The 26931-nt window shown below is 39.3% G+C and overlaps 2 protein-coding genes across 4 annotated transcripts in view; one reads left to right on the top strand and one right to left on the bottom strand.

The window, feature by feature from the left end:
* ccdc85a (coiled-coil domain containing 85A) overlaps positions 1-22084 on the bottom strand; it is a 31597-nt gene extending 9513 nt beyond the window's left edge. Inside the window, exons 1-2 of one of the 3 annotated variants that reach the window (XR_008804071.1) lie at positions 21456-22084; positions 19426-20898 (exon numbers count right to left, since the gene is read on the bottom strand). Coding sequence is in view for 2 of the 3 variants with exons in the window: in XM_056236958.1 (XP_056092933.1) it covers positions 19929-20898; positions 21456-21695 (1210 nt within the window). In the remaining variant the exon portion in view is untranslated. The remainder of the gene's footprint in view (positions 1-19425; positions 20899-21455) is intronic. The other 2 variants (XM_056236958.1, XM_056236959.1) reach the window with 2 other exon arrangements.
* A 1318-nt stretch (positions 22085-23402) lies between these two features.
* On the top strand, positions 23403-24320 carry soul2 (heme-binding protein soul2). The gene is made up of 4 exons (XM_056236961.1): positions 23403-23568; positions 23665-23791; positions 23878-24046; positions 24134-24320. The coding sequence occupies exons 1-4, from the start codon at positions 23434-23436 to the stop codon at positions 24306-24308; spliced, it is 606 nt and encodes a 201-aa protein (XP_056092936.1). The 5' UTR covers positions 23403-23433; the 3' UTR covers positions 24309-24320.
* Positions 24321-26931: the final 2611 nt, after the last annotated feature.

Here is a 26931-nt window from a genome sequence, read left to right as displayed (position 1 = left end):
AGAGAGCCATTGTTGGTTTTAAATTATTTATTTATTTATTTATTGTAATCATTTGCATATTATAGCACATGTTAGATCTTACCTGTATGAGCCAGTGTTTTGGAGGTGGGTTCTGGTAGTGCGCATAGCCAGAACGAACCATGTTTCAAGATGGAGAGAGACATGAGTGCTGTGATGTGTTCAATGTTTGAGTTTGTCATTGTATGTTATGCATGTTTGTATTATGACTATTGCAGGTAGAAATGAGTTCATGAACATTAGTTGTATTTATGTGCCAATGATTTGCTGTGGAATTCAGTGAGCGTTATGGGGAAAGGTTCCACCCCGTGACAATGGTTCGTCCCACTAGTGTGGCGGGAAACTTGTTGTGTATTTAAACCATTGTTAGATCTGGTTTGGGAGAGGCTGCATCCTGTGTATACTGTGCAAACTGATTGAACATATTTGAGGTGAGACATGCTTTTGATTTGGTGTATGTGCCACTAGGCATTGTTTAGTGCCAGTTTTGCTGCTCACAGCATTTTTCTTTTGTTTTTAGCACCAGTATATGTTGCATTAAGGTTTTTCTTTGTATTTTTTTTTTGTTTCTTTGTTTTTTTTTGTTCTTCATGTGGACTGCACCTTGTGAGCTGCTGCTTCTAAAATAAACCACCACTGGCATTTTGGAAAAACCATTCCACTGTACTGAGTCTTCCTAACTTCTCCCAGGCCTCTCGACAACACGCAACATGACAGGCTGCCAGTTAACAGATCTAAGAGTTGCAATATTTCATTTGTATTCTAACTGTTATTATGTTTCTACAGACCATTTTGGTAGAGTTTAAGCTTATAAAAGGGGTCCTCAGTTAATAGCCTATACTGTACCATAGTAGGAAATACTTTGTGAACAAGAGTCATTTTTATGTTAGATGCAATGGAAAGAGCAACTTTCGAAAGAGTAGGGGTGTAACCCCGGCATCCTGGCCAAATTTGCCCAGTGGCCTCTGTCCATCATGCCCTCCTTATCATCCTCATATACTAATTGGCTTCATCACCCTGTCTCCTCTCCACCAGTAAGCTGGTGTGTGGTGGGCGTTCTGGCGCAATATGGCTGCCGTCGCAGCATCCAGGTGGATGCTGCAGATTGGTGGTGGTTGAGGAGATTCTTCCCCCCTTCTAATTAAAGCACTTTGAGTGCCGAGAAAAGCGCTACATAAATGTAATGAATTATTATTATTATTATTATTATTAATGGAAACAGTCAGGAGTTCAGAATCAGGTTTGAGGAGCACATAAATATTAATGCATTAAACGCTCTTAAACAAAACATAATAGGAGTGGATTGACTTCAAAGTGAAAAGCTAATGAGAGGAGGAGGAATAGCCTATTGGCCTACTTTACAGGATGTTCTGGGAGAAAAATCTGATATCTATCTTAAACGCACTGTGCTCCCTGCTGCCCTTACGAGGAATGAATGGCAATGAGCCACAACTTCCCACCTCTGCCGGGATCGTCCAGTCACCCTACACTCCCTACTGTACAACAAGGTCAACCTTTAATGAGCTTTTTTGCAAATAAATCTGAAATCCGGACCTCGCTGACCTCACCAATTTTCAAAAAGAGGACAATTTTTATAAGCGCATCTGCGTGACTGTTTTTTAATATTGTGATGCCCTCCGCACAGTGTTTGTGCCTGAGTATGAAACAATGGGAAGCCATCAAGGAAATCAGGTCAGTTAAGAGATTAAATCACAATTTGGGGGGGGGGGGGGGGCTCAATGTACTTTACCTAATAATAACAATTTAGAGTGAAGACAGTCGGTGTCTGCACCACACAGGAACACACTCTCCTAAAAAGAGAGCATCTTCCCTGAGGAGAACCTTTTCTCATAGTTGTTTTAAACCCTTTTTAAGGTCTAAAAATGCCCTACAAATGGCAAATACAACACATTTTCTGACACATACACGCTCACACACTGGTGGGAGGTGGGGGGGAATAGTTTGCTCTACTGACCCAGCTTCTAGAAGCAATTTCCCTGAAGCACCAGTGATCATCACAAAACACAGCAGCAATTCAAATTTTCCATAAATACTGTGTCCCCAATAGAGCTTAAGCACATACTGTACTTTAAAAAATGACACCTCAGATAACCAAAAACCTGTGACTCTTCATCCCCTAAAGACCATCTGCACAGTCTAAAATCACACAAAATGACATCTTTCTCTGTAAATTTTCAAATGCTTCTTTTTCACAATGACTTGTGGATCAAGTGGAAGCCATTTTAAACTAGCCATTTTAGCTTCTCTGGGCTTTTGTGGGGATAATGTTGAAAGTGTATTAGTTAATCTGATCTGTTGAGCAAAGAGACCGTTCTCCCAAAATTCTGTCATTATTAACTCATCAATCAAAAACTGCATCAAGCAATTCACTAAAAAATCGGACTCAAAAATTATTCAAAAGACAAGTCATATTATGGACCATTTTTTATTTTATTTTCAATGATTAAGTCATTATTCATATCAATTGCATGAAATGTTTTTATTCTACAAAAAAAGAAAGTAATGTGGGTCTGAAACAACATTGTGAGTGAGTAAGAGATGACAGAATTTTCATTTTTCTTTAAGAATGTAAAACATTTTGCCTGTGCATATGGATTATGCTGAGAGTTAGAAAGGTATGTAGATGAGTGTGAAGAAGCCTTGTGTTGTCACCATGGGTGTCTATTGTAACTAAACAATCTCAAGGTTGTGTGATTGATGTGTGCTGCTGGATGGAGCATACGGATGACATCATGTCTTCCCTGTGAAGACTCTGTGAGAATCTTCCACACACAACCCTGTCAACCCTATAAATAACCACAAACAGTCTCTCTGAGTCTCTTGCCTCAGAGAAAATTAACCTTCTTCCAACTCATGTCATTTCACAGAATTCTTAGTAGTCATGATACAGTAATTAAAACTAGTCATGACCAACTACATACGCTGAGTGTCCAAATAGTGGTTTGCTGGTCTCCCAGCCTGGTCAGGCATGTCTGAACTGGTTTTAGAGGGGTTTTGCACATTTCGGCATGTCTCTCTGTCAGCCCTTCCTGCTTGGAATTTGGGGTTGGTGACTCCAGGGTCACACTCAAGCCAAAGCATGGTTACGTACCCAGGGTGCTCTCAACTCCGTTCAGGGCACAGGTTTTTACATTGTCAGCACTTCCACCCTCGGAGAACGATGGGGAGGCTAATTTGCTCTGTCCTGTCAGAGCTCTAAAAATCTACCTGGAGCGTTCTGCACCGTTTAGGCATTCAGAACAGCTCTTTATATGCTTCGGCGGTCGCACCAAGGGGTTACCGATCACTAAGCAGAGACTGTCCAGATGGATAGTAGACGCCATCTCTTTGGCATACGACTCGGTGGGCCAGGTTTGTCCCATAGGTGCTAGAACCCACTCTAAAAGAGGCATGGCCTCTTCGTGGGCCTGGTCCAGTGGTGTGCCAATTCAAGACATGTGTGGTGGCCGGGTGGTCCTCGCCGAGGACATTTGTTAGGTTCTATAACATGGAGGTTCCTTGCCTGCAGACTCAAGTCATCTCAATATGATAATTAGACCCGGCGGTGTCCGGTCTTATCAGTCTAACATGATTACTGTCCATAAGCACAAGTTGTCCTAGAACTATGTTATAAGAACGAGCCTAGTTCAGGCATTCCAGACCCTCTTATCATGGGACCCGACTTGTGTCCAGTCCTTGTCCTTGTGAGGGTTTATTATGGCTTGTTTCTGTGAGCCTCGGGATGCTTCCCTAGGCTCCAGTTGGTTGGAGCCAGTTGCTAATGGTGCGGCGTGTTACATTGTGTCCCCACTGCGTATTAGCTATGCAATACGAAGTGATCATTCTCAAAAGGGAACGTACTCGCTTATTAACGTAACCTCAGTTCCCTGAGAGTGGGGAACAAGTATTCCGTAGCCTGCCGCACTATCGCAATCTGTCAGAGTTTGTCGCTTCAGTCGATTTAAACCTGATGTTATGGCGAAATAATGGGCTTTTATAGCATAAGCCCCGCCCATTCTGGCGGGCTCTGACGCCAAGTCACATGATTGGTTCGCATGTCAGAGGTGCTTCGCCATAGGATGTGCAGTTGCCGCAGCACAGCCAATGGGCGAGCTGGACACTTTCCCACTGCATATTAGCTATGCAATACTCGTTCCCTACTCTCAGGGAACCGAGGTTACGTTAGTTAGTAACCAAGTACGTTTTCATTTGCGGGTTTAATCAATAGGCCACAGATGACGCCTTAAACCCAATCTTTTTGAAAAGCTGGTGGTGCTAAAGGCCGGGTATCGAATAGATGGATGTCTGAAACACACAGGTACACCACCTGGAGGAGTACACCATCAGTTATTTAAAATTGAATTGACTTTGTGTTATTGAGTTCTTGTTACTGAGTTTGAAGTAATGATGGTGATACAACATAATAAAAGATGTTTCAAATTAGTTGTTTGTAGTTTTGTATTTCCTACAGGGCAGGGGGAGGTAAGAGGTATATAAAATGAAACTAAAGTTTCTAAGCATTTGCACAGATCTAAATGCTTTTTGGCATTCAGAATAGGCCCAGATAGATTTCAGCCTAATAGGGATACCTGCACTGAATCGCCAATTTCACATGTATTTTGTGTATTTTCAAAATACAAAATACTGTATTTGTATTTAAATAAATTTTTCCACACAGTATTTTGTATTTGTATATAAATACATTTTTCCACACAGTTTTTGTATTTGTATTTTAAATACATTTCCATGTATTTATGCCCATCCCTGGACATTAACTTGTTGCTAAAATAATGACATAATACTCTAAAAAGCATAAAAATACATAACAATATTGGGTACAATAATTAAACTAAACTATTTGAATCTACATTTCTAAGAATTGAATAAAATATATATACAGTATGTTTATATTCAATTTCTCTTGAATCGTCAGCCATCTTTTTTCCTCACTGACTTGTCACAGTGCATTCTGGGATTCCACTAATGATGCCTAATAATGAGGCACAAGTCGTCACCTCACAAGGTTTTGAAATAGAGTCCAAATAACCCTTCAACACTTCTCACACAGGGCTGTTTTGTATGTATATCTCCATCCATCCATCTCTTCCTCTGGTTCTGAAGATTGTAATTCCCTGATATGATGAAATATTTATGAGCATAAATTGAAAAAGGGGTCATTTAGTGTGGCTGTATTTTCCAAACTCCGTCAGCACATTATGAATTTCAAAATGCATGTCAGGTCATGCATTCAGATGATTTATAAAGCGCGCAATAACGCACTGTTTACGCTGAAGGGAGTCCATAAATACCCACAGTTAGCTGCCTGCACACACTGCCCTCCTCCCACAGAGAGCACTGCATGGTTTGAGGTTCCTCCCTGAGTATTACCTCTCTCATCTGCATATAAATTTCATTAATTTTAATGGCCTTACCAATTACCTGGCTCTGTTGGCCAATTTAATTTTGTCTAAAGGCTCTTTTATTGTCTGTGTGTGGATGGAGAGATGGAAAGCAAGGGGCTGTCTCCTTACTCTGCCTCTGTGTGTTTCTGTGAAAACCGGTCTCTTCCAGCTTCCATTGCTTCTTTTACAGTTACCCGCATGTGTGTGCACTTGTGTAAATAGCTGTCCGCTCAAAAAAGTAGTTGAATCATAGTGATTGATTTAATCTGAGTGTTTCTTATAAAGATTGGAAACAAAGCGTAGCATTGCCACACTGCATTATGATAGGAGAAGAAAAAAGAAAAATACAGTATACTAATTTATTTGCACACATAACTCAGGATGGTTGCGTAATCTGACTCACAAGCTGAAATGAACTGCTGCCTTGCATCACATTGAGTGCACTGTGCAGAGACCTTAAATAAGAATGAAAGACTTTAGTATAGTCTTTTATTACACTGAAACCACAAAGTAGCATTATTGCTGCAAAGTTGTCATCATTTACTCACAAACAACATTGGACCCTATTGACTTTCATTGTATGTACAGCAAAAAAATCACAGAGACATTCTTTCTTTTTCTTTTTTTCTTTAAAAAAAAATATATATTTTGTGTTCAACAGAAGAAAGTAAGTCATAAAGGTTTGGAATGATATGAGGGTGAGTAAATGAAGACACTTTTTTTATTTTTTTTATTTTATGAACTATCACTTTAGGTCTTGTACTGTATCTCAAAGTTGTTCTTGTCATTGTGTCGATCTATTCTGTGATTCAGTTGTTGAACGTCAAGTTGCACACGTCCTGCATTTACACAGTCAGCCCAAAGGAAAAAAATATGTAATAGCTTCAAGAGGTTAAAGTTGGTGTTCTTTCACCATTGAAAGCATAAGCAGCATGCTGCTTTCTGAAGCTGCCCATGAGCGTCCCACAGTCTTTTTCTGCCTATGCTTAGAAATGTGACCCGGCTGTACGAGCCAAGAGCAAAAGTGCAGCGCTTTCACCATGAAAAAGAGTTTCACCTCTCTCCCTGCTTCTGTCTCAATCCATCTCTCACTTTTCACTTATATAGCACAGCAGTCTGTTCTTGCCCATACCACAGTACACAAAACCTCCAGTCGGCAATAAAACATAAACGTGAATACTAAAACTCATGCTAGATATCCGTGATAAAGTCAATATATTTCCCACATTGACAGTGTTTGACTTGTTTTACTAACAAACCTAGCTGCTACGAATGCTAATGTTTGTAAGTTTGTATTATTACTTCAGGTAGGTTTATGCTGGTCAACTAAAGTGGTGCGTTTCCCGAAAGCATCGTTAGCCAACTATGGTCGCAAGTTCCGTCGTTATTAGCATAGTTCAACGAGTCGATGTTTCCCAAAACCAGCTCTCGTGCTGTGGTTAGAAGCATAGTTTCTAGATTGCATGACATGTGGACTTAATAAATCCTTATCTTGAGCAAAATAAGCAAGCTGACATTCAGTACAACCTGTGTCTTATTTAGAATACATACAAATGTCATTTACGTCTTTGAGTTTGTCAAGAGATTTAAAGCACCGTTTTTGAAGACTGCGCATGTGCGAACGTGCTCTACTATGTAAGAACGAGCCTATGATTGAATCTGGAAATAAAGCGAAATAACTGAGAAAATGAAATTTGAAATATTCCTCAGATGCTATGTCTGTAATTTATATCAAAACATCTAGCATTAATTCGATCTCAAACAGTTTCATTAAAATAAGTTATACTCCACCACGTGCATGACGTCGTAAACCAACGTGGTTGAACGACCACTTTGCGACAATATGGTTTCGGGAAACAGTTGTGACTAGCTAGTTGATTTCATCAACGATGCATCGTACTATGGTAGTAAAGCATCGAGTTACGTAGTTGTACGGGAAACGCACCCCTGAATGGCTAAACTACTGTAGTTTTTGGACTCCAAAAAGAATCTTTCTTTAGTGACAGATATTCTAAAGTATTCGTACAGAATACATTTTTTTTAATATAAATCACAAATATTACATATTAGAGTAGATGTTTTCTTGGAAGAGCTTACATTTTGCCATCTCTGCCATATTTCATGTCACAGTTCTGAATAGTTGCTATCAGCGCCGCATTAATGCACAGGCGTACCTGGGCTTAAGCCCAGAGCCAGGCTGAGGAATGACCTAGTGCTGCTGGAGATATGTGTGACATATTAAAATTGAATGTGTTGCTGCGCTTCACTTAGCTTTGAGTGTGTGACTGTGAGAAGGTGGAGATTTGTAAAGTTGAGCATTTGCCTCTTGCCTGACCGAGCTATTGTGCTCATCCTGAGCAGTGTGAGACGAGAGCCATGAGATATAATGAGAGTAAAGTGGAACGGAGCTAATACAGTGACAAACAAAGTGTATATTCAGCATGTAGCTGGCCATTGACATAAATGTTAACAAATAGCTTTCTCCATGGTGTTTTAGACTTCATTGCCTTGTACCTACCTAGAGTATTCATGCTAACACTAAAAATTGAAAAGGTTGTATCCATTAGCAGGTCATCATATATCATGCAGTTTCGAGTTGACAGTAAGTCTGTCCCAGCTTGCTAATACATTACTACTAATGTTTATTTTATATCATCCTGTCCGTCCCTTGCTGAGCATTTCTTTTATATAGCAACAGCAAAATCATGGGTTCAGTTCCCAAAGACTGCCTGGACTAATAAAAATGTATGTACATTACCGTTCAAACGTTTAAGGTCGATAAGATTTTGAATATATTTTTGAAATTTCTTATGCTCACCATAATTTATTTGATCAAAATGCAGTAAAAACAGTAATATTGTAAAATATTCTTACAATTTAAAATAACTATTTCTATTTCTAGAGATATTTTTCTATCTCTATTTTCAGTATCCATCACGCCAGTCCTTAGTGTCACATGATCCTTCAGAAATTACTCTAACATACTGATTTGGTGCTCAAGAAACATCTCTTATTATCATCAATGTTTATAACAGTTGTGCTGTATTATTGTGGAAACTGTGATGTATTTTTTTTCCTCGATTCTTTGATAAATATAAAGTTCAAAAGAACATCATATTCATTTTTAATTTTATGTTTTTATTCAAAAACATAAAAAAAGAACTTTTACTAACCCAAACTTTTGAACTGCTTAAATGCATTAAATGTGTAAATATGCTCACCACCATTACAAAAAAATGTACAAAAATTCCAGTAAAACTATCAAAGCATTCTAAAACCAAGATAAGTTATATTATAACTTACGAACGAAGTAAACGAAGTAAATTATATTGCATAAATTGAAGAACAAAATGAATAAATATTTTTTTATTTTATAATTTATATATACTTTTTCAATATATAATAATATTCATTCATTCATTCATTCATTCCCCATATTGAAAGTCAATGGGGTCCATTGTTGTTTTGGATTCCACTTATTTCTATTATACTTGCTTTTAGAATGCTATTTTTGGGTGATCTCTTTGAACTTACATACCTACACTTGCAGTGACTTGAACTACTAATTCACACCTACACACAAACACCAGCCACAAGTACACTCTAATGTCACTCCCAAAGGTCAACAGACTATCATAAAGACCTTCCCATTAACCTGATATTGATTTCTCCTAGAATGCTATCCTATTTCCGCAGCATTTCCAATGAAAGTAAACCTCTCCCTGTCTGCGTGTATTTTTCTTCTACTTCTTTAGAGCACATAATGCTAGGTTAATGTGGCTATGAGCCCATGAAAGAGATCTGTAGATTGGGTAAATGCTCTGCAGGGACCCTGACCACTGCAAGCCCTCATGTTCCCTCTTTCTGAGGTAGTTTCTCACTTACACCTTGAGCCAGCATAAACAGGGGTTCTAGGTAGAAAGCGGGCTGACTGTGGCCCTCTCAGCATGAATTCCTAATATCTTACATAATCCCTCCATGTTACCGGGCAGCACAGAGGCTAGTATTGGTAGAGATGGCACTGGCATCCTTTAGGAACACAAGGCTTTTGTAGGAAAACTTGAAGATCTTCCAGAGAATCAAGGGCTATAATTTGAGATGAGTAATGTATATAATTTTCAAAGAGATTAATTAAACTATTGTTGTAAGATATGTTTTAGCTAAGAATTGAAGCTGACAAAGTGTCCTGAACAAAGACACTGACTGTCTTATACAGTCTTAATTTTTTTACGAGCCTCTGTTAGGATAGCACAACATATGTAAATGGTAACTACACATGCTATGTAAGGTGGCATTGAGTTTAATACTCATTTACATTTTTCTTTCAGATCTCAAGATGAATGCATAAGTAAGATAAATCTCAGGGAAATGGACAAAAAGGTTGCTTTAGCAGCCTGTCTGAAGGACATTGTGGAAGTGAACAATACTCTACTGATGCAAAAAAAAGGAATATATTGTCAAAATGATTAATCTAGCAGCAAATACCAAACTATTTGAAACCGAGAAGGTATTTAAACTGTAGGAGGTAACAAATGCAGTATGTATTGTTCTGTGCATTGTTTTTAAAAAAAGGAGAAGTTCAGCGCTCATTTCAGTTTCAATTATACATTTGGCAGACACTTTTATCCAAAGCGAGTTACTTTAATTCAAGGTAAGGTATTTTAACAGTTTATACAGTACAATTCAAACCCCATGAACTTAGCATTGTTAGCGTCAAGCTCGACTGTTTGAGTTTGCATGTGGATAACAAATGATACTGTGAATATAGGGTCAGATTTCATATTAGATCAGACAGTCGCTAAAGCTGATTTTGACCCAATTTTGATCATAGCTTGCTTATTTGCTATTGATAGCCTAAAAATAAGGTCTGTAAATTGTTTCTTGCCGATTGTAAAATTTTCATATTTTTAGCCCCCTTGAAGTATTCATTATTTCCAGGCCAAAATACAGCGGGTTCCCTTAAAGTCCAAATGGATCAGAGACTCCTTGATGTAAAAATATAACAAAAAATGACCACTTATTTTGGAAAAGAGTTAAAAAATTCTAGACATGGGTAATATTGGGGCACTAAAAAAGACCCAAGATACTAATAAATTATCTTAAACTATTAACTTTGATTGACTTTTTGAAAAAAAATTCCCTATCCTGAACAAAAAAAAGTCCCTAGCATGATCAAAATATCAGCTTTTACAATTTTTTGTCTGGTATGGTACAATATTTTGCTAATTTTAAAAGGACTCATTCAGTGTTGACTTGACATGGAAGTATGTCTAAATGTGACCTGATTTGACATGGACTGACCTATACCGTGCAGTAAATGCAGTTATTTTGAGTGACTTACTTTGACAGATATAATTTTTAAACCTTGCACTTGTTCTACAATGTAAGCCGTTTATCTTAAATGCGATGTTTTTTCCCCGCGTTGCAGTAGCAGAAAGCCTGAATCAATTGCTCACTCGTGCACTAATGAGGGATCGATAAACTCTGTAGCTCTCCATTTCTACAAGTGTGTTCAACTATTTACCCCGAGAACTCGTCTCATCAGATTAATTTTATACACAGCATACAGTACATAGGAGTTACTGCGTGCCAAAGAATAGATTATGACAACGAATAGATTATGGAATTAGCAACCGCACACGGTGATCACAGGGGGGCTAAATTGCTGTCTGTTTAGGACGCAGCTTAGCGGGATTAGAATTTTTCATTAAACTATAAAACAAGCAGACAGTCATTAATTATGGCTGAGCATTCAAGATCAGTCATTGGCCAGGTCACAAAGAGCTGAGTAGATTTAATTTAGTACCAGGCTTCTGAGAACTGTTTCCTAACTGTTATACAACCTCTGGCTCCCCAGCAAGAGAGCAAAAAACAGTCTGATGCCAGCCGCGATCGCCAGGGTCCTTTATCTCTTGAGAAATGAAAGGAAAAGAAATTAAATTCAACCTAAGCAATTAGAAATGTATTCCTCAGATTGCAAATTAAATTCCTGCCAAGAGCCAAAGCCTTGTACCACCACATCAACCTGGAACTACGACGAAAGCCCACAAAGCGTGAAGCGTGCTTGTTCTGTGTCACATTGCAAATGCAAATGCAGCTGAGCTACAGCATTATTCATTATTTACACATAGCATCAACGGACGGTCTGATTGATGGACAGTATGATTTCTCAACATCGGGCCCTGGGGAACACTTGGGCGGAAACCCCAAATGAAGCAGATTTATAGGATAACTACAGGTTGTAGAGCTCGGGAGAGGTCAATCAAGGTCAAATGCAGTGTCCTATGTTGGAGAGATCACCGGGTCGGGCCGTTTTAAAATGTACTTCACTGTGGTGGCTCAACAAATTATGTAGAAATGAAGCAAGCGGAGTAGAAAGTGCTCAGAAAACAAACTTAAAAGATAGTTCACTTTGAAATAAATTTTTGGTATGTTTTAGCTTACCTCAAGGGCATCCAAGATGTAGGTGTCTTTGTTTCCACAGTATTTTCTATTTTGATATTTTTAGGTCAAACCGTTCTTGTCTGTCAGTCATATAATGCAGGTCTATGGTAACTTCCTCAAAGAGCATGCACAGAGAAGTCCAAATTACACATGATTTAATGACTCGTAAATCTAAGTACACATTGATGGCCTAAGACACAAAACGAGCAGTTTGTGTGAGAAAACGAACAGTATTTATATCGTTTTTACCTCTTGTAAACACAGCCACGTCCAAGTGATCTGAGGTCTTTTCCGGAAAGCGCCGGAAGTGATCTCTCGCGCGTAAATACGTCACTCATTGTTTACACAGAACAGAGATTGTAGGTAAGACGGCTTATTAAAAAGGTACTAATTTGCGCTTATCCGGGATGTTTAAACTGTCGTAAAAGAAAACAATAATAAAAAAAATAAAAATAAAAAAAATTGTATGAGTGACGTACTGTACACGCGTGAGAGATCACTTCTGGCACTTTTCCCATCAATGTGTACTTACATTTACGAGTCATTAAATCATGTTTAATTTGGACTTCTCTGTGCATGCTCTTTGAGGAAGTTACCATAGACCTGCATTATATGACTGACAGACAAGAACGGTTTGACCTAAAAATATCAAAATAGAAAATACTGTGGACACAAAGACACCTACATCTTGGATGCCCTTGAGGTAAGCTAAAACATATCAAAAATAAATTTCAAAGTGAACTATCCCTTTAAAAGATAGTTCACCCAAAAATGAAAATTCTGTCATCATTTATTCATGTCATTCCAAACCTTTATGACTTTCTTTTTTCAGTGGAAAACAAATAAAAAATCTACATTCAAAAAAACTTATTAGGGTCCAATGTGCATTTTGGACTTTTTGGAAAGTAATTAAATGTTCGGAACGCCATGACGGTGAGTACAGTAAATTATGACAGACTTTCATTTTTGGATGAACTGTGCCTAACCCTTTCATGCATGAATTATGATAACCTCAGTCAGGATTTTTTTTCCTATGTGTTTTTATTGCTCTTAGGGCATGAAAAACAATATTTTATTTTTATTTTTATTTTTTTCCAAATTTTCCAAAGAGATTTTCAGGTGTCCACTTGAGTGGACAGCATGCATTTATGGTTTTAAACTGAAGAGATACTATATTAAACATAATACAATAATCAAGTTAAAATGATAAGATAAAGTATGTGTATTTAACAAACTAATCAATACAATTATATCAAATCATGTGAAAACTATAAAATATATACAAAAAATATAAATTCGAAATATTGCAAATGCAATTGAACTTCATACAAGTTGCACTTCGTGTATCTTTGATATCAGAACATGAGGACGTGATTCCATCAGAAATTTCTACAGCCTGTCAAGGTACAACAGTGGAAACCACACAGATGCTCCCTCCAGTGTACCAGTGTATGTCAATTTACCTTTATTAGCTGATAATTCTGATTATGTTCAAGATAGACACATTTCTAGCATAGGCCTCTTCTGAGAAAACCTAGCGATACGTATTTTTCAATCTCATCTGAAATTAGCAGTGTTGGGGCAGGCATAACGCATTCAGATTACTTTTTTGATGTTACAAGTAAAGTAATGTGTCACAAGTAACGTGCATTACATAATCAGATTTGTTTTAATGTTACGAGTAAAGTAATGTATTACAAGTAACATGTATTACCTAATCAGACTACTTTTTGATCTAACAAGTAAAGTAATTAATTACAAGTAATGTGCATTACGTAATCAGATTACTTTTTGGTGTTACGAGTAAAGAAAAGCATTACAATATAGTACATTACGAAATCAGATTACTTTTTGATCTAACAAGTAGGGGTGTGACGAGACGCTTATCTCACGAGACGAGACTAGACACGAGATTGGGTTCACGAGAACGAGACGAGACGAGATTTTTGCACAATTTTTCAGAAATCCTCAATGACAAAATTCATGGCTGGAAAAATAGTATGCAGGTGCATTTTTCAATGTTTTAACTAATAATCTTCTAATGCATGTCATTTCAGGTCTACTTTATGAGTATGAATTATCAAATGCATTGAAAGAAAACAATATTCAAGCACTGTAAAAGGTTTTTATTGACTGGCTTTTCTCCTGTATAATTTCACATTAGTCTCTTCAGACCTTACTGTACATTTAAGAGCTTTCAGAACTTCTGATTGAGGCTGTGTGTGACCTCCTAACTGAACTCCTTTTAACACACATTTAACAGAGAAATAAAAACCGTATAAATAACAAAAATAAATAACTGTTTTCTCTTAGTCTTATTAAGTGCAAACAATAAGTGCGAGTGCAACCATAATCAAAGTTAGCACACAGACTCTTTATAATTGTTGTGAAATTGCGGTTTTATTTTGCACCGGCAGTTATAGGGTTAATGCGGTGAGTTCGGAAAAGGCCGAGAGAAACGAGGCTGTTTGTCTCTACAGTTGTTCTTGCATTCCGATTATAAGTTCAGAAACGGAGCCTCCCTTGTCTGTTGTCCTTTGTACGTTACAGTGCTCTCTCAATATTCGCAGTGCCAACAGAGACCAGAGCCGCAAATAAACAGTCCAGAGATGGGTATTGGGAGACGGATTATTTTATGTATGCAGCCTAATTTGTGCGCAATGCACATCAGGGAGCTTGTGTTTTACTTTCACTTACAAATTCGTGACCGCGCGTATAGGGAGCAGCGGTGCTGAGCGCGCATTCTAAATGATAAGACATTTACCAGACGTTTAGTCTGTTGCGCAACGAATCCTCCGCCATCGTCACGCGATCAGTGAACTGTGATTCGTGCTGCACTGATTGCAACGGCAACTCGCGCTGGATGAGCAGAGCAGACTTTTGCATTAGTTTATAATGGTTTTTATTTTTTTATAAAAACAACAAAACGATAGTTTAGGCGAATGTGAGTGTAGCGGTGGAATATTAATGGGGATATCGCGAGACAGCTTTTTCACTCGACGAGAAATCTCGTCATATTTAGTCTCGCGAGATCTCGTGGCACGAGATCTCGTCACACCCCTACTAACAAGTAAAGTAATGCATTACAAGTAACATGCATTACGTAATCAGATTACTTTTTGATGTTACGAGTAAATAAATGCATTACAAGCAACATTCATTGCGTAAACAGATAACTTTTTGATCTAACAAGTAATGCATTACATAATTAGATTACTTTTTGATGAAATGAATACATAAGTCACATAAATTATGTAATCACATAACTTTTTTCGATGTCAAGGAAATTAACATTCTAATAATACAAATACATTTATTTACAGTAAAAAAAACGTCACTGCAGATTAAGTATTTTCAAAAACAATATTCACAGTATAAGTATGAATTGTAGCTGAAATATAGCCATTGATGCATGAGGTCCACTATAGTGGACAGATTATTAATCAGATTTTTCTCCCAATCTAAAATCAAAACTTGGAAAATTTTACTGTCATATGACTCATTAGATATTGCTTGATGCTGCAATATTTTTTTTTACCTACAAGAGTCTCCTATAGAAGGAATGGGTGGATATTCCGGAGCAACTTGGCATGTCTGACTGACCATTGGCCATCTTGGTTTGGAGGGGGGAAAACCCGAAACACAACGGCTTGCAACTTGGTTGCAATGTATAGGATGATGCATCAGGGTCCACTGAAGAGATTGATGTGCAACTTTGCCATCAAAACCCTTGCAAATTCAAGAAAATGCTTTTTTAATAGCTGTCCACTGTAGTGACCACTATGCATGAACCTTGTTTGTAACTTTCTCTGAAATTAAAGTAACTTCTGTAAGTTTATAAATAAAAAGGCAATTATGGTTCTTATGAGATTTTATTATTTGTCAAGCAACTATCAAAGTGCTGCTGCTGCAAGTGTTAAAACCTGAATACTTTGCTTGAAGTTCTAAGTTTTCAATTTTTAGGCATTTAAAAGCAAATAACTTAGTCCTTCACAGAACACCTAAAGTTTCTTTTTAAACTCTTAAATCAGAATGCTTGCAGCTGTTATGTTACTGATACCAATTTAATATGTCTAGTAATCAAAAAATCATTAGAAATTAACCAAAGGGAGATAACATTGTTTCATTTCTGCTTTTATCCCAACTCTTGACAGAATGACAAACCAGACTTTGAATATACATGAAAAGAGTTTCCTTTCCTTCATAAATCTGAAAACAGAATGGCAGCTTTTTATGCTGCACTGGGTTTGAACTGCACCAGGAGAAATAAAATATGCTTTTTAAACATTCACAAACCTATTTTAAATTAGATTTGTTGTGTAATTCACTGAATATCATGATGCCAACAAGTGGCCTACACCAGAACCTCTCTGAATGTAGATACGGACCACCTCATGTCAACTAGAGAGGCTGGTTCAGTCAAAGCCAAAAACATCAGAGTTACTGTTGACTGCAGGACGCACCCCAGCAAGGGGGAGAAAAAGAGAAATCTGACCGTCAAAACCTTCTTAAGGGATAATCCAGGCTGACTGGCCACGGCCAACAGGGATAAACTGTAATTCCCTGCTCACAATGTGAGCATGTGGTTTTGGTAAAGAACACAGCTCCATGAAGAGTGTCAATTATTTTATTTTTTTTATTCATTAACCAAATACTTTTTTTAAATGTGTATTTAGGACTAATTAGACACACTGGGGATCTCTACTGAAATGCAAGTTCTAAAGGATCTGGACCAGTAAGCAAAACTGAGGATATGCACCAACCCAGTAACCTGGCCCTAGCCAGATGAATTTCGCTCCGCCTAGCTTCACTCACATCCATCTGGAACCTCTTCCATTGAGAGTGATTTCCCCAACCAACTTTATGGTTTAGCCAATCAGGACGCAGGGCGGGAGTTTCATAGATGTGACGTAGTGGAGAAGCGACCGTGAGACTGTTTTGATTCAGACAACAATGGCGGCTCGCATCGAGGAAACAAGCGTTAACATTGATGCTGCTATTTCATCCGTGTTGTCCAATCTACCTAATATTGTTTCATTAAAAGAACATCAGAGAACGGCTCTTAAGGCTTTTGTTGGTGGAAACGATGTTATATATAGATCAGTGCCTTCTCCCGACCGGATTCTTCAGCGTCACGGGTTGGCTTCGGTGTGAGTGGTTGAAATAGCACGTCGATAAAGATGACAGACAAGTGGCTTATCCAATCATATGCAAGGATTTTTGATAAGGCCCAGCCTTCTGAAACGCCATTTCAATGGATCGGTTCCAGATGGATGAGTGAAGCTAGGCGGAGCGAAATTCATCTGGCTAGGGCCAGGTTACCAACCCAGAGCATCAGTGGAAAAATTTAATTGGATCTGCATTATTAGGAAAAGAGAGTTTTGGTCTGAAGAAATAACCAAAGAGCACAAGAAAAGAGAAAGAGAAAGAGAGATAATACAATAGCTTATTCTCTCTCTGTTAGCTGGTGGTGTCAAAAGAGGTAAATCAGCAGCAGGATGGATCTCAGTACAGGCTGTCTGGTACCAAGCTTGTATACAAGGCCTTTGTGCGCTCAGAGTGGAAACAAACCACAGGAAATAAGGTAAATGTAGCTTCTAAAAATAAATCAACCATCCATCTGCCAGGCAGGATACTTAAATAATTCTATTGCCAAGCTTTTGTACAATCTATAAATCAAAATGTCACATTCCGAACCATCCTTCGTGAGAATAGCAGTGCTGTTTCTAGTTTGAGATCCTCAGAGCATCCATTTAGGTCAGTGAACTCAGGTGTTAATTTAGCAGCTGTTATTTTCCTATTAAATGCAGTGCAAGGTAAACAGCAAACAGCTTCAGGTAGTGTCCCATGGCCTTGGCAAGCTGCACAGCTCAGCACTTCTCCTCCAAGAAATCATTAGCAGAATATAGTTGGAGAGAATGCTACACATCAGGAGGAGAGTTTGATATTCCCCTCTTTTATTCTGCACACATTCACATGGTTTGTCCTCCAATAATGTACACTGCAGCTTTTGTGATATATCAGCATCTGCTCACAAAGCTATCAACTATCTATTTAATGCAAATTCGTATTAAATTTATAATTCACACCATGAGGATTCACAACATTTTTTCTTTGTATCTCAGTAATGTAGTAAAGTGTAATTCTAATGGGATGCAATAACTTCAAATAGCATAAGGTAGCTCAAACAGAAAAGCAAGACACTAGGTATGTTTCTATCCAAAGTTACGAATTTAACTTGTGCACAAATTTGGAATATCGCATAAAACATTTGCGAATAAAGCACTGTTTCCATCCAGCGAGCCGAAGAGAACAAAATAGTCAATTTCTGATAAATATGACTAAGCCACTGTATATAATAATTTTCATATTACTTATGGCTCAGAGTGCGCAAATTAAATAAATGCTGTCATGTTAACTTGCATTCAGATGCCTGGTGTTTGTGAATGCAATCGTGTGAGGCGTTTCTGGGATGGAATTATACCAAACCACTTTAACAACAGACTTTACTCAAGCATTACAGAATGATCAAAACAGCATTTTAGAAGCTGTGCAACGAGATCGATCTGCTGGTTGGTCCAGTTATGCCGTCTCATCGCATGTCTTTTTTGATGCCCATCAAGGAATTTATTCTGTAAAATTGTTGCCATCGTAGGTTATGCGCATGTTTTCGAATCGCATAAAAAAATGATTAAGTGCATACATTTTTTATTTGCATTTTTAGAATTTATGCACATCTTGGCATTTCCCTCCAGCGTTTTTTTATGCGATATGCCAAAATGCGCTTTAAAATAGGTGGATGGATAGCTACTAACGGCACCAACACCATGGGTTGGATTCTCAAGGACTGCATGAAATGATCAAATTTATGTTTTGAATAACAGGTATATAAAAATACCTGCCAAGTGCATATTTTTTTCTGTAAAACAGACTTCACTGTTCACATACTGCATACAAATTTTGAATTTTCAGAACTCGAAAAAAAATCCAACAGAATCTACAAGCAACATCACCAAGTTGATGCTACAAAAATGAACAAGAGTGACGAGAGCCAGCTGAGATCTGTACCAGCAGCATGTTGTGTGTGTGTGTGTGAGTGTGTGTGTGTGTGTGTAAGAATATGTGGTGTTTATGAGCCTTCCGCTGGGTGCATGTAGCTGTATAAAACTTACTGTCGGAGATGAAAAACTGTATTCTGGGCGAGTAAGATGTACGTGTGTGTGTGTGTGTGTGTGTGTGTAATTCAAGAGCATTTGTGGGTTGCAGCATTCAGCTTAAGCACCATGGTGGGCACCATTCAGAATTTAATTGAGAATGCATTTAAAATCGCAATTCAAATCCTGAATTTGAATTAAGATTGCAAACAGGATGCAGAATTGCAATTCGAATCTGGATGCAAGAAAGTAGAATTAAAGCAAATTGAAACTAAAATACTTTATAGTTGATAAAATAAAATTTAAAAAGATAGATGTACTCATGGTAACATAAAAACAATGGGCCTTTCCTCAACACTGCTCCTTCTCAAGTGCTGCTGACTCATACACTATGCCACTCCACTCACCTGCGTGCATATGGCAAGTACAATGGTGTCCACTCCTGGTCCTGCTGGGCAGCAGTGTCTTCTGGCTTTTGTTGGGCCTCTGAGTATTTTGGTCTTTGATTGATTGATTACAGTGTTCCCTCAGCTGGGTTCCAGAGCATAAAAAATGGCTTCGGAGGCACAGGTACAGAGGCTGATTGATAGGAGGTAGCTAAAGCCTGTTAAAATCATGGCCCGAGAGGACCAAGACTGGACACCACCGACCTTTACCAGAGATGAGATGTTCTGCTCTAGCCAGACACTAAAGCCCCCGTTCTATCTGGCCATTGCCTTTCCTGAACTGAGCAAAGTAAAACTAGACTAAATGCAGATCATGGCTGGCTGAATGGGATGGTTTAGTGCCTGGCTGGGAATTGGGGCTTTGCGTGCTCCAGAATGAAGAATGACCATCCCCTCTGCGTGTGCATTCAAATGGCACTCCATATCTCTCTGTGGGTGCTAGAGCAGGCTCCAGTCGGACCCACCGTTCATACCGCTATAGATGCTCCGGTGATGAGGGGACATCTCCTCCACGCCCGGCCTCTTCTGTGCCACCTCTCGGCCGGGGCTGCCGAACTTGCTGTGCTGATGCCTCGACAACTCTGGGCTCCCAGATATGACGCGTCCCTTCTGTAGGTGCTCCGGTGTCCCTGATAGAATCTGTTTGGGCTCTGGACTCCCACACATACTTCCCATGCTAGCCCTGTGCTTCTGAAAAAGGTCTGGGCTGCCAGGCGGCTGAGAAGACACCAGCAAGTGTTTCGAGAACTGCTCTGGACTGCCTCTCGACAGGCTCTTGCCAAGTTTCTCTGGACTGAAACCCCGTAGGCCCTTATGATCCGGACTGGAGAAGGACCCACAGCGAGACCGGCACACTTGGGGATAGGTGTGTGCTGCGTACTCCTGGCTGGTGCTATGTCTGCGGCTTGTATGCTCAGGACCCGGTGCCTCCTCCCCTGAGCCTGGCTTATGTAGGTGGTCAGGACTGCCTCCAACCGGGCCACCCAACAGCTGCTGCTTATGTGTGAGATGGTCAGGGCTGTCGGTGCTGCCCGCGCTGGAGGTACTGCTCCCGTCACCCACATCTCTTAGTAGGCCAGGCCCAGGACCGCTGGCGTGAGACAGGCTGCTCTGGCTATCGATTGAATTCCTGCAGCCGGCTGGTCCCCCGGTACCTGCTGACCTGCCAGTAACCCCAGAGCCCTTCTCCTCGTCCAGCATAAGGCACAGCTCTCTCAGTTCAAGGTTCTCCCTCACTACTTCCTCCTGCCTCTGCTCCAGCTCTTTCAGCTTCTGCAGGTACAGTGTCACCTCCTTACGCATGATCCCTGCGCTGTAGCGGCCCAAGCGTTGCCACTCCCTCGACACCTTCTTTCCTTTCTGCCGGTCATCATCCAGAAAGCAGCAGAGGTCCCGCAGCTCCTGGTTGTCCTCTTGAAGCTTCTGATTCACCTCCTGAAAAAAAAAAAATCTATGACTCAACACTGATGTCTAAGCAGAGCAAGTTAGACTGGTGAAAGTGAAGTTAAACAACGCTGGCGTTCATGTATATTTAATATATATACTGTTGTGACTTGAGCTGTCAATATGGGCCTACTTTACACATCTGTGTACAAAATATTCTTACTTTATTTTTATTTATATACTACAGATATATTACTGTAGTGGTTTTGTTGCCATGTAGCATAATGTTCTTCTATGAGAACATTACATGTAAGAGGCATTTTACCCCGGTGGACCTGTATGCCAATCACAGAGAATGCATGTGCCAGGAGCTGAATCTTAGAAGAAGAAAAAAATATTTAAAGCTGCACAACATGCTTGTGTAAACAGGCCATGTGTAAACGTGTAAGATTGACGCTTTTTTTAAAAATATTATTTTTACACAATTTTTTTTTTTTTAAATAAATAATTAAAATAAAACTACCTTTTGTTTGATTAGTACCAAAACGATGTGGCTTTTATTTATTTATTTATTTATTTAGTCGACATAAGATGCAGGCTCGCCTTACCTTCAGCCCTCGTATCTCGTTGAGGTGCTGCTGAAGCCTGCGGTTCACCTCTCGGATGAGATTGCTGTGGTCCACTATAACGCTCATCTTCTCGGTTTCGGATCTGCGCAGCCGGCGAACCAGCTCCTCCTTGCTCCATTTCAGAAGCTCCTCGTCCGTGAGTTTGGAGAGATCCTCTGAGGGACCTTCTGCGCTCTTAGATATGCTCGACTGCAGCTGAGGCTGGATGGGCTTTTCCATTCTCCCGAGCAACTTATCGAAGTGCAAGGCTGTAAAACAAATCACCGAAAAGCAGATCAAATCCTTCGTTGGTACTTTTCCGCGAATTCCCCCTTGTTAGTATCGAATTTTTGTGACTACCATTTTAAGAATAACTGTTCTGCCCATGCTGTCCCCTCTGAAGCCAGGGATGCAGCCCTAAAGTGCCGGAAATACTTCTCCCCTTTATGCACTTGCTGTACGGGTGGACCCTCTGTCTCTATGTTTCCATCTGTCCGTCAGCATCCTGTCAAGCCCAGTGCAGTGCTGAACCCGTGCCTTCTGTCCGAGCGCATGAGGAAGACGCACGGCCGGTCGCTTGTGCTCGGGGTGCGTGACAGCAGCCTCTCAAATTGCTCGACTGACTGAGTTGTGATTTCTCTCTCTCTCTCTCTCTCTCTCTCTCTCTCTCTCTCTCTCTCTCTCTCTCTCTCTCTCTCTCTCTCTCTCTCTCTCTCTCTCTCTCTCTCTCTCTCTCTCTCTCTCTCTCTCTCTCTCTCTCTCTCTGTTCCGTTACACGCCCCCTTCTCTTGGAGACAACTAACTTTTTGTTATTGGGCGCCACCAGGTGGTGATAATTCAAGTCCACATCAAGTTGACCATTTAAAGTCATAGTTTAGATTTGCAAATTTAGCATAATAATAATAATACGTTTAAAATAAATATCAGTCTGGTTTGATGGTCCTAAAGACTGTGATTAAAAATATATATTTATCTTAATTAATTATTATTATTAATAGTCATTATAAGCAATTATTTGATATATAAAAACGGAGAGGTGGATCAAAAGGACATCTTAAATTGTTCAGATGAATTGGTTCTGGAAAGATAGGTGTCTATGTAAGGGCAATTTCTGATGCCTTATTATACCGCAAACTTTTATAACCCGGTTAATAAATTGCACATTTTGAACATCTATTTCTTGTAAAGCTTCATCTAACAGTGAAAATGAAAGAGATTTAGACATATCACCTGAGCCGCAGCCACCATTTAATTTTATTAAAGCTTATGATTAACAACCTTAAACTGATACATTTATGGAGGGATACGTGGTCTTAAATGTGCTGAGCTATTTTCTTTATGATTCTGCTTTTGTTTTATGATTAGTGCTAGAAGAACTCTGCATGGATCACTTTCAAGTGAATTAAGGCTCGCACCGGTTGAGCTGCTTTTCATCCTACCACTTTTAATTTGAATTAAAGAGGCTAATTATTTATGAGGAAACGTTCCACTTTTTTCCCCTTCGTTTGTATGCCTCTGGTGATTCCAGCTGACACTATTAAGCAAGCCCTAACTTTGCCAGTTTAGTCAATTCAATAATTACTCATTTCTAGTCATTTAACTGACACTTTTATTCAAAGCAATTTACAGTACGCTTATTACTGAAGTTACTAGTGATGAAGTGCCTTGCTTAAGGACACAATGCTGCTGAGTTTGTCATTATTCACTTAATCTGTCATTGTGCTTTAATGCTTTTCTGGTGAGTTTATATCATTTGTTGTGCCCCCTTTCTTTGTAAATGCATGGGGAAATATCTACTGTTCTTTCCTCATTGTTTTTCATGGAAGAGCAGGTCAGTTGTTTCCTTGGTGTCATTCTATCTAGATGGTAGTTTAGTGGGGAGGGAGAATTCCATGAAATGTTGAGGGTGTGTCTATTTGATGACACTAGAGCACAGTACACAAACAGCCTGTGACAATATTTGTCATCTTGCAGTGCAATGGCGAGGACTCTACCTTCAGCTCTGTGTCTCCTGTTTGGACTTATATGCCTCCCATATACAGAATGTTGGGAAGCACCCTGGTTTTGTCATGGATATGAGTGTCCCATGTACACCCTGGTAAAGGAATATCAGGTAGGCCTATGACTTTTGTTTTTCTAGTTTGCAATATTTTAAATTTGGTTTATTATATGTAAAAATGTTGTATCATTGTGTTGATAAAACAAAAAGGGATTTGAGGAGCGCAGCTACGACGTGAGCTATTGGATTGCCACTGATATTGCGAGTACCAGCCAGAGTGATATAAAGGATGGATTTTGGAAACTGTATTATTTTAATCAAGGACAAAACAGTGAGAGTAAGTAAGCTTCATGGTTTTGATGGAGAAAATAAGCCATTGTTAATTTTCACTCATCTTATTTTGACTGTAATTTGACTTCTCAGGTAAGGAGATTGCTATGACCAGGCCTGTGCTGGTGTCGGTGAAGGAAGCTGATGGAATGGGGGAGAGACAGGTGTCCATTTCCGTCTTTCAATCTGACTCAGACATCCCTGAACCCAACGATACGACCATCAGAAAAACTGTTGTACCAGGCGGTACTGTCTATGTCAGGTTAGTGATTTCAGTAAAGAACGACAGTCAAAAACTGTTAATTTACTGTTTCTCATTTAAACATTCTCTCATTGCTGGGCATTACAGGTCGTTTAGTGGTTTGGCTTCTGATCAAGACGCCTTAGAGAATGTGCAGCAGCTCAAAGACGACCTCAGGGCTGCAGGAAAGGAATTTATTGAAAACAGGTTTGATGCAGCTGGCTATGACGCACCGTGGGATTTGATCAACAGGCACAATGAAGTTTGGGTTCGTGCACCCTGAGGATCCAGATTCTGTTCCGATTCAGATTCAGATACCTTTATTAGTCGTCAAGGGACAAATGCTATTGTGGTTTAGTTCTGTTCCTTATTCCTACTTTTAAGTTCCAGTCTGTTCAAGATTGTCTTATGGGGAAAACATTTATATCGTGTTCATGTTACAGTCTTATTAATGTTATTTAGTGCAATCTATTGTGCAATCTAAGTGTAGAAGCACATTTGAGTTGTATGACGGGATTATAAAGTGCAATATGAGGACTATCTTCAACCTATGTAGGTTCACACTGACAACTATTTGAAAATAAAACTTTTGACTTTCTTCAAAACATTTTTGTTCTTTTTTATTATACGTTTAATGTGAGGCATTCTGTTTTTCTTCAAATCAGTTCACCTACTTACTTACTGACTGATAGAGGTATCAAATGAATGGAACTGCATAAAATAAGTGCATTTCAATAAGCAGAAGATAAATGGCCTATTAAGAAAATACACAGATAGATACACAAAATACTGAAAGTTTCAAAATACAAGAGAAACAGGTTTAAGAATGATCGGAATGGGGTTATCATGTTTCTCATCAGCTATTGTTCATGTTATAAGAAACTCCACCCACTTAAACCAGTCCAACTTGTGATCCACAACTGTCTTTAGTCTGTTAATGAAACTATTTGATTAAAATAATGAGATGCTCATTGATAGACACTAAAGAAATGTAATGTTGTGAACGTGAATCTTCCAGCTTGTGAGTTAGTATAAAACTATGCATTCAACATTCAAAAAGTGTAAAAAAAAAAACTAAAAAAAAACATGTTACTTCTGACAACATTTTTGTTTTTTGCAGCTATGTGCACATTAAGTGACCTAGCATAAAATAGTAAAAGAGCTGTTTTACGTCCATGGTAGTGTGATCTGGGATTCTTAGGCCTACAACATTGTGTTTGTGTGATTGTTTGTTGATGGGGTTTCCCTCATGTGTATAATAGTGTGTACTTGCTGGAAGGAAAACTGGGTCAGCCCACCTGAGACGTTTTGTCACGGTGACTGATCTGGAGTCAGTTTAATTAGTCGCATCTTCTCTAGCAGAGCGGGGAAATGTGATGAGGCTGCATTTTCCCACCTCTGGAGTTCCACTATGCAATTCTTCCACAAAATGTGCCAGCAACCTCACCTGAGAGAGAGCAAACTTTGTAGTTGTGCCTCTCTGAAAACTTGCTCTCTCTGGCTGGTTAAATATCATAGGCTGCTATATAGTCGTTACGTTAGGCATACCAACATTGAAACCAAGTCAAAAATGAGCTTACCTTACATAAAACTTTTCATTATAAGCAACTTACTAAACACAAATACAGACTGGCTTACTATTTTCATCACATTGAAACATTGCCCATATATGATAAATAGGCCCTGTTTACTTTTGGTCGATCGGATCAGAAGTGGACAACGCTAAATACAAGTGTAAATAGGGTCTAAAACGTTTTGAGCTTGTCCACTTTCGACCACTTCCAGAGGTAGTCGAAAATGCATTCAACTGGATCGCTTTCTATAAACGATGTGGTCGAATGTGTTTCCAACAGCTGCAAGAGACACTCTCCACCTGACCCAATGCGTAAACATTATGGAAGCGCGCTAGTCAAACGGGATTTAAACTTTGTCGGAGAGTGGAGACCCAAGTTTGGTTTGAAGACGAAAAACGTAAGCACAATGTTCTCTCACTATTCCTGATGTGATGTCTAATACCCACTCACTACATTTGGTGGGGTCTTGCGGCTGTCAGAGCAGAAACGAAAGCTGCTGCTCTCTATGTTTTTTCGTTGTCTCCGTGCGCGTTCATATGTAAATTAGGGTACACGACCGGAGCTTATTTTGTCCATTAGATCGAAAGATCTGAAAAAGGCCATACATTTACCCGCCCATAGACGGTAGACCCTCCACTTCGAAGAAATCAGAACAGAAGTGTTTGAAAGTGGACAAAAGAGACAGATTAAAACAAACACCAGGTGTAAACAGGTATGTGTCTCCCTCATCTACTTGCGATCTGATCGACCAAAACGCACCTTAATACCAGGTGTAAACAGGGCTGACTCATTGACCAGTTAAAGCAAATACAGTAGGCTATACACACTCCTGTATTTAACAGCTTAACATGTCAAGATGCATGCAGGTTTATTATTGTACACTAGGTGGCAGCACTGACTCTTGTGATCTTTCTCTCTATATGACACAGTATAGCACTCCACATCAGGCACGTGCACACATAGACATCAAAGGGGGCTTGAGCACCTGCCCTTTTTATTCCTGGAGAGAAAGTGCCCTTTTTTCTGAGGTGCTTTTTAAATTTTTTTTAAAAATATTATATATTATTGTTGTTCGTCGCTAGGCCCAACTTCTGCCTAGCCCCCCTAAAAATTTGTGATTAATTTAGGCTACACAAATTCGTGTTCGCTTCAGTCTTGTTATTATCAGATTCAGCGCGTTCTTCATCTTCATTCCGCAGCGGCGCAGAGCAGAGAGCACTTCAGAAACAGAGGACAGGGTGTGTGTGTTCATCTGAGCCTCATTGGTCTGTCACTGCTCGTCAATGTCAGAATATTTGAGATGACCTATCAAATCAAAGTAGGCGGGCTTTA

Source organism: Rhinichthys klamathensis, unplaced genomic scaffold (assembly GCF_029890125.1).
Source record: "Rhinichthys klamathensis goyatoka isolate OS25496 unplaced genomic scaffold, OSU_Roscu_1.1 h1tg000474l_1, whole genome shotgun sequence".
NCBI lineage: Eukaryota > Metazoa > Chordata > Actinopteri > Cypriniformes > Leuciscidae > Rhinichthys > Rhinichthys klamathensis.
This window is presented reverse-complemented; position numbering and strand designations above follow the sequence as displayed.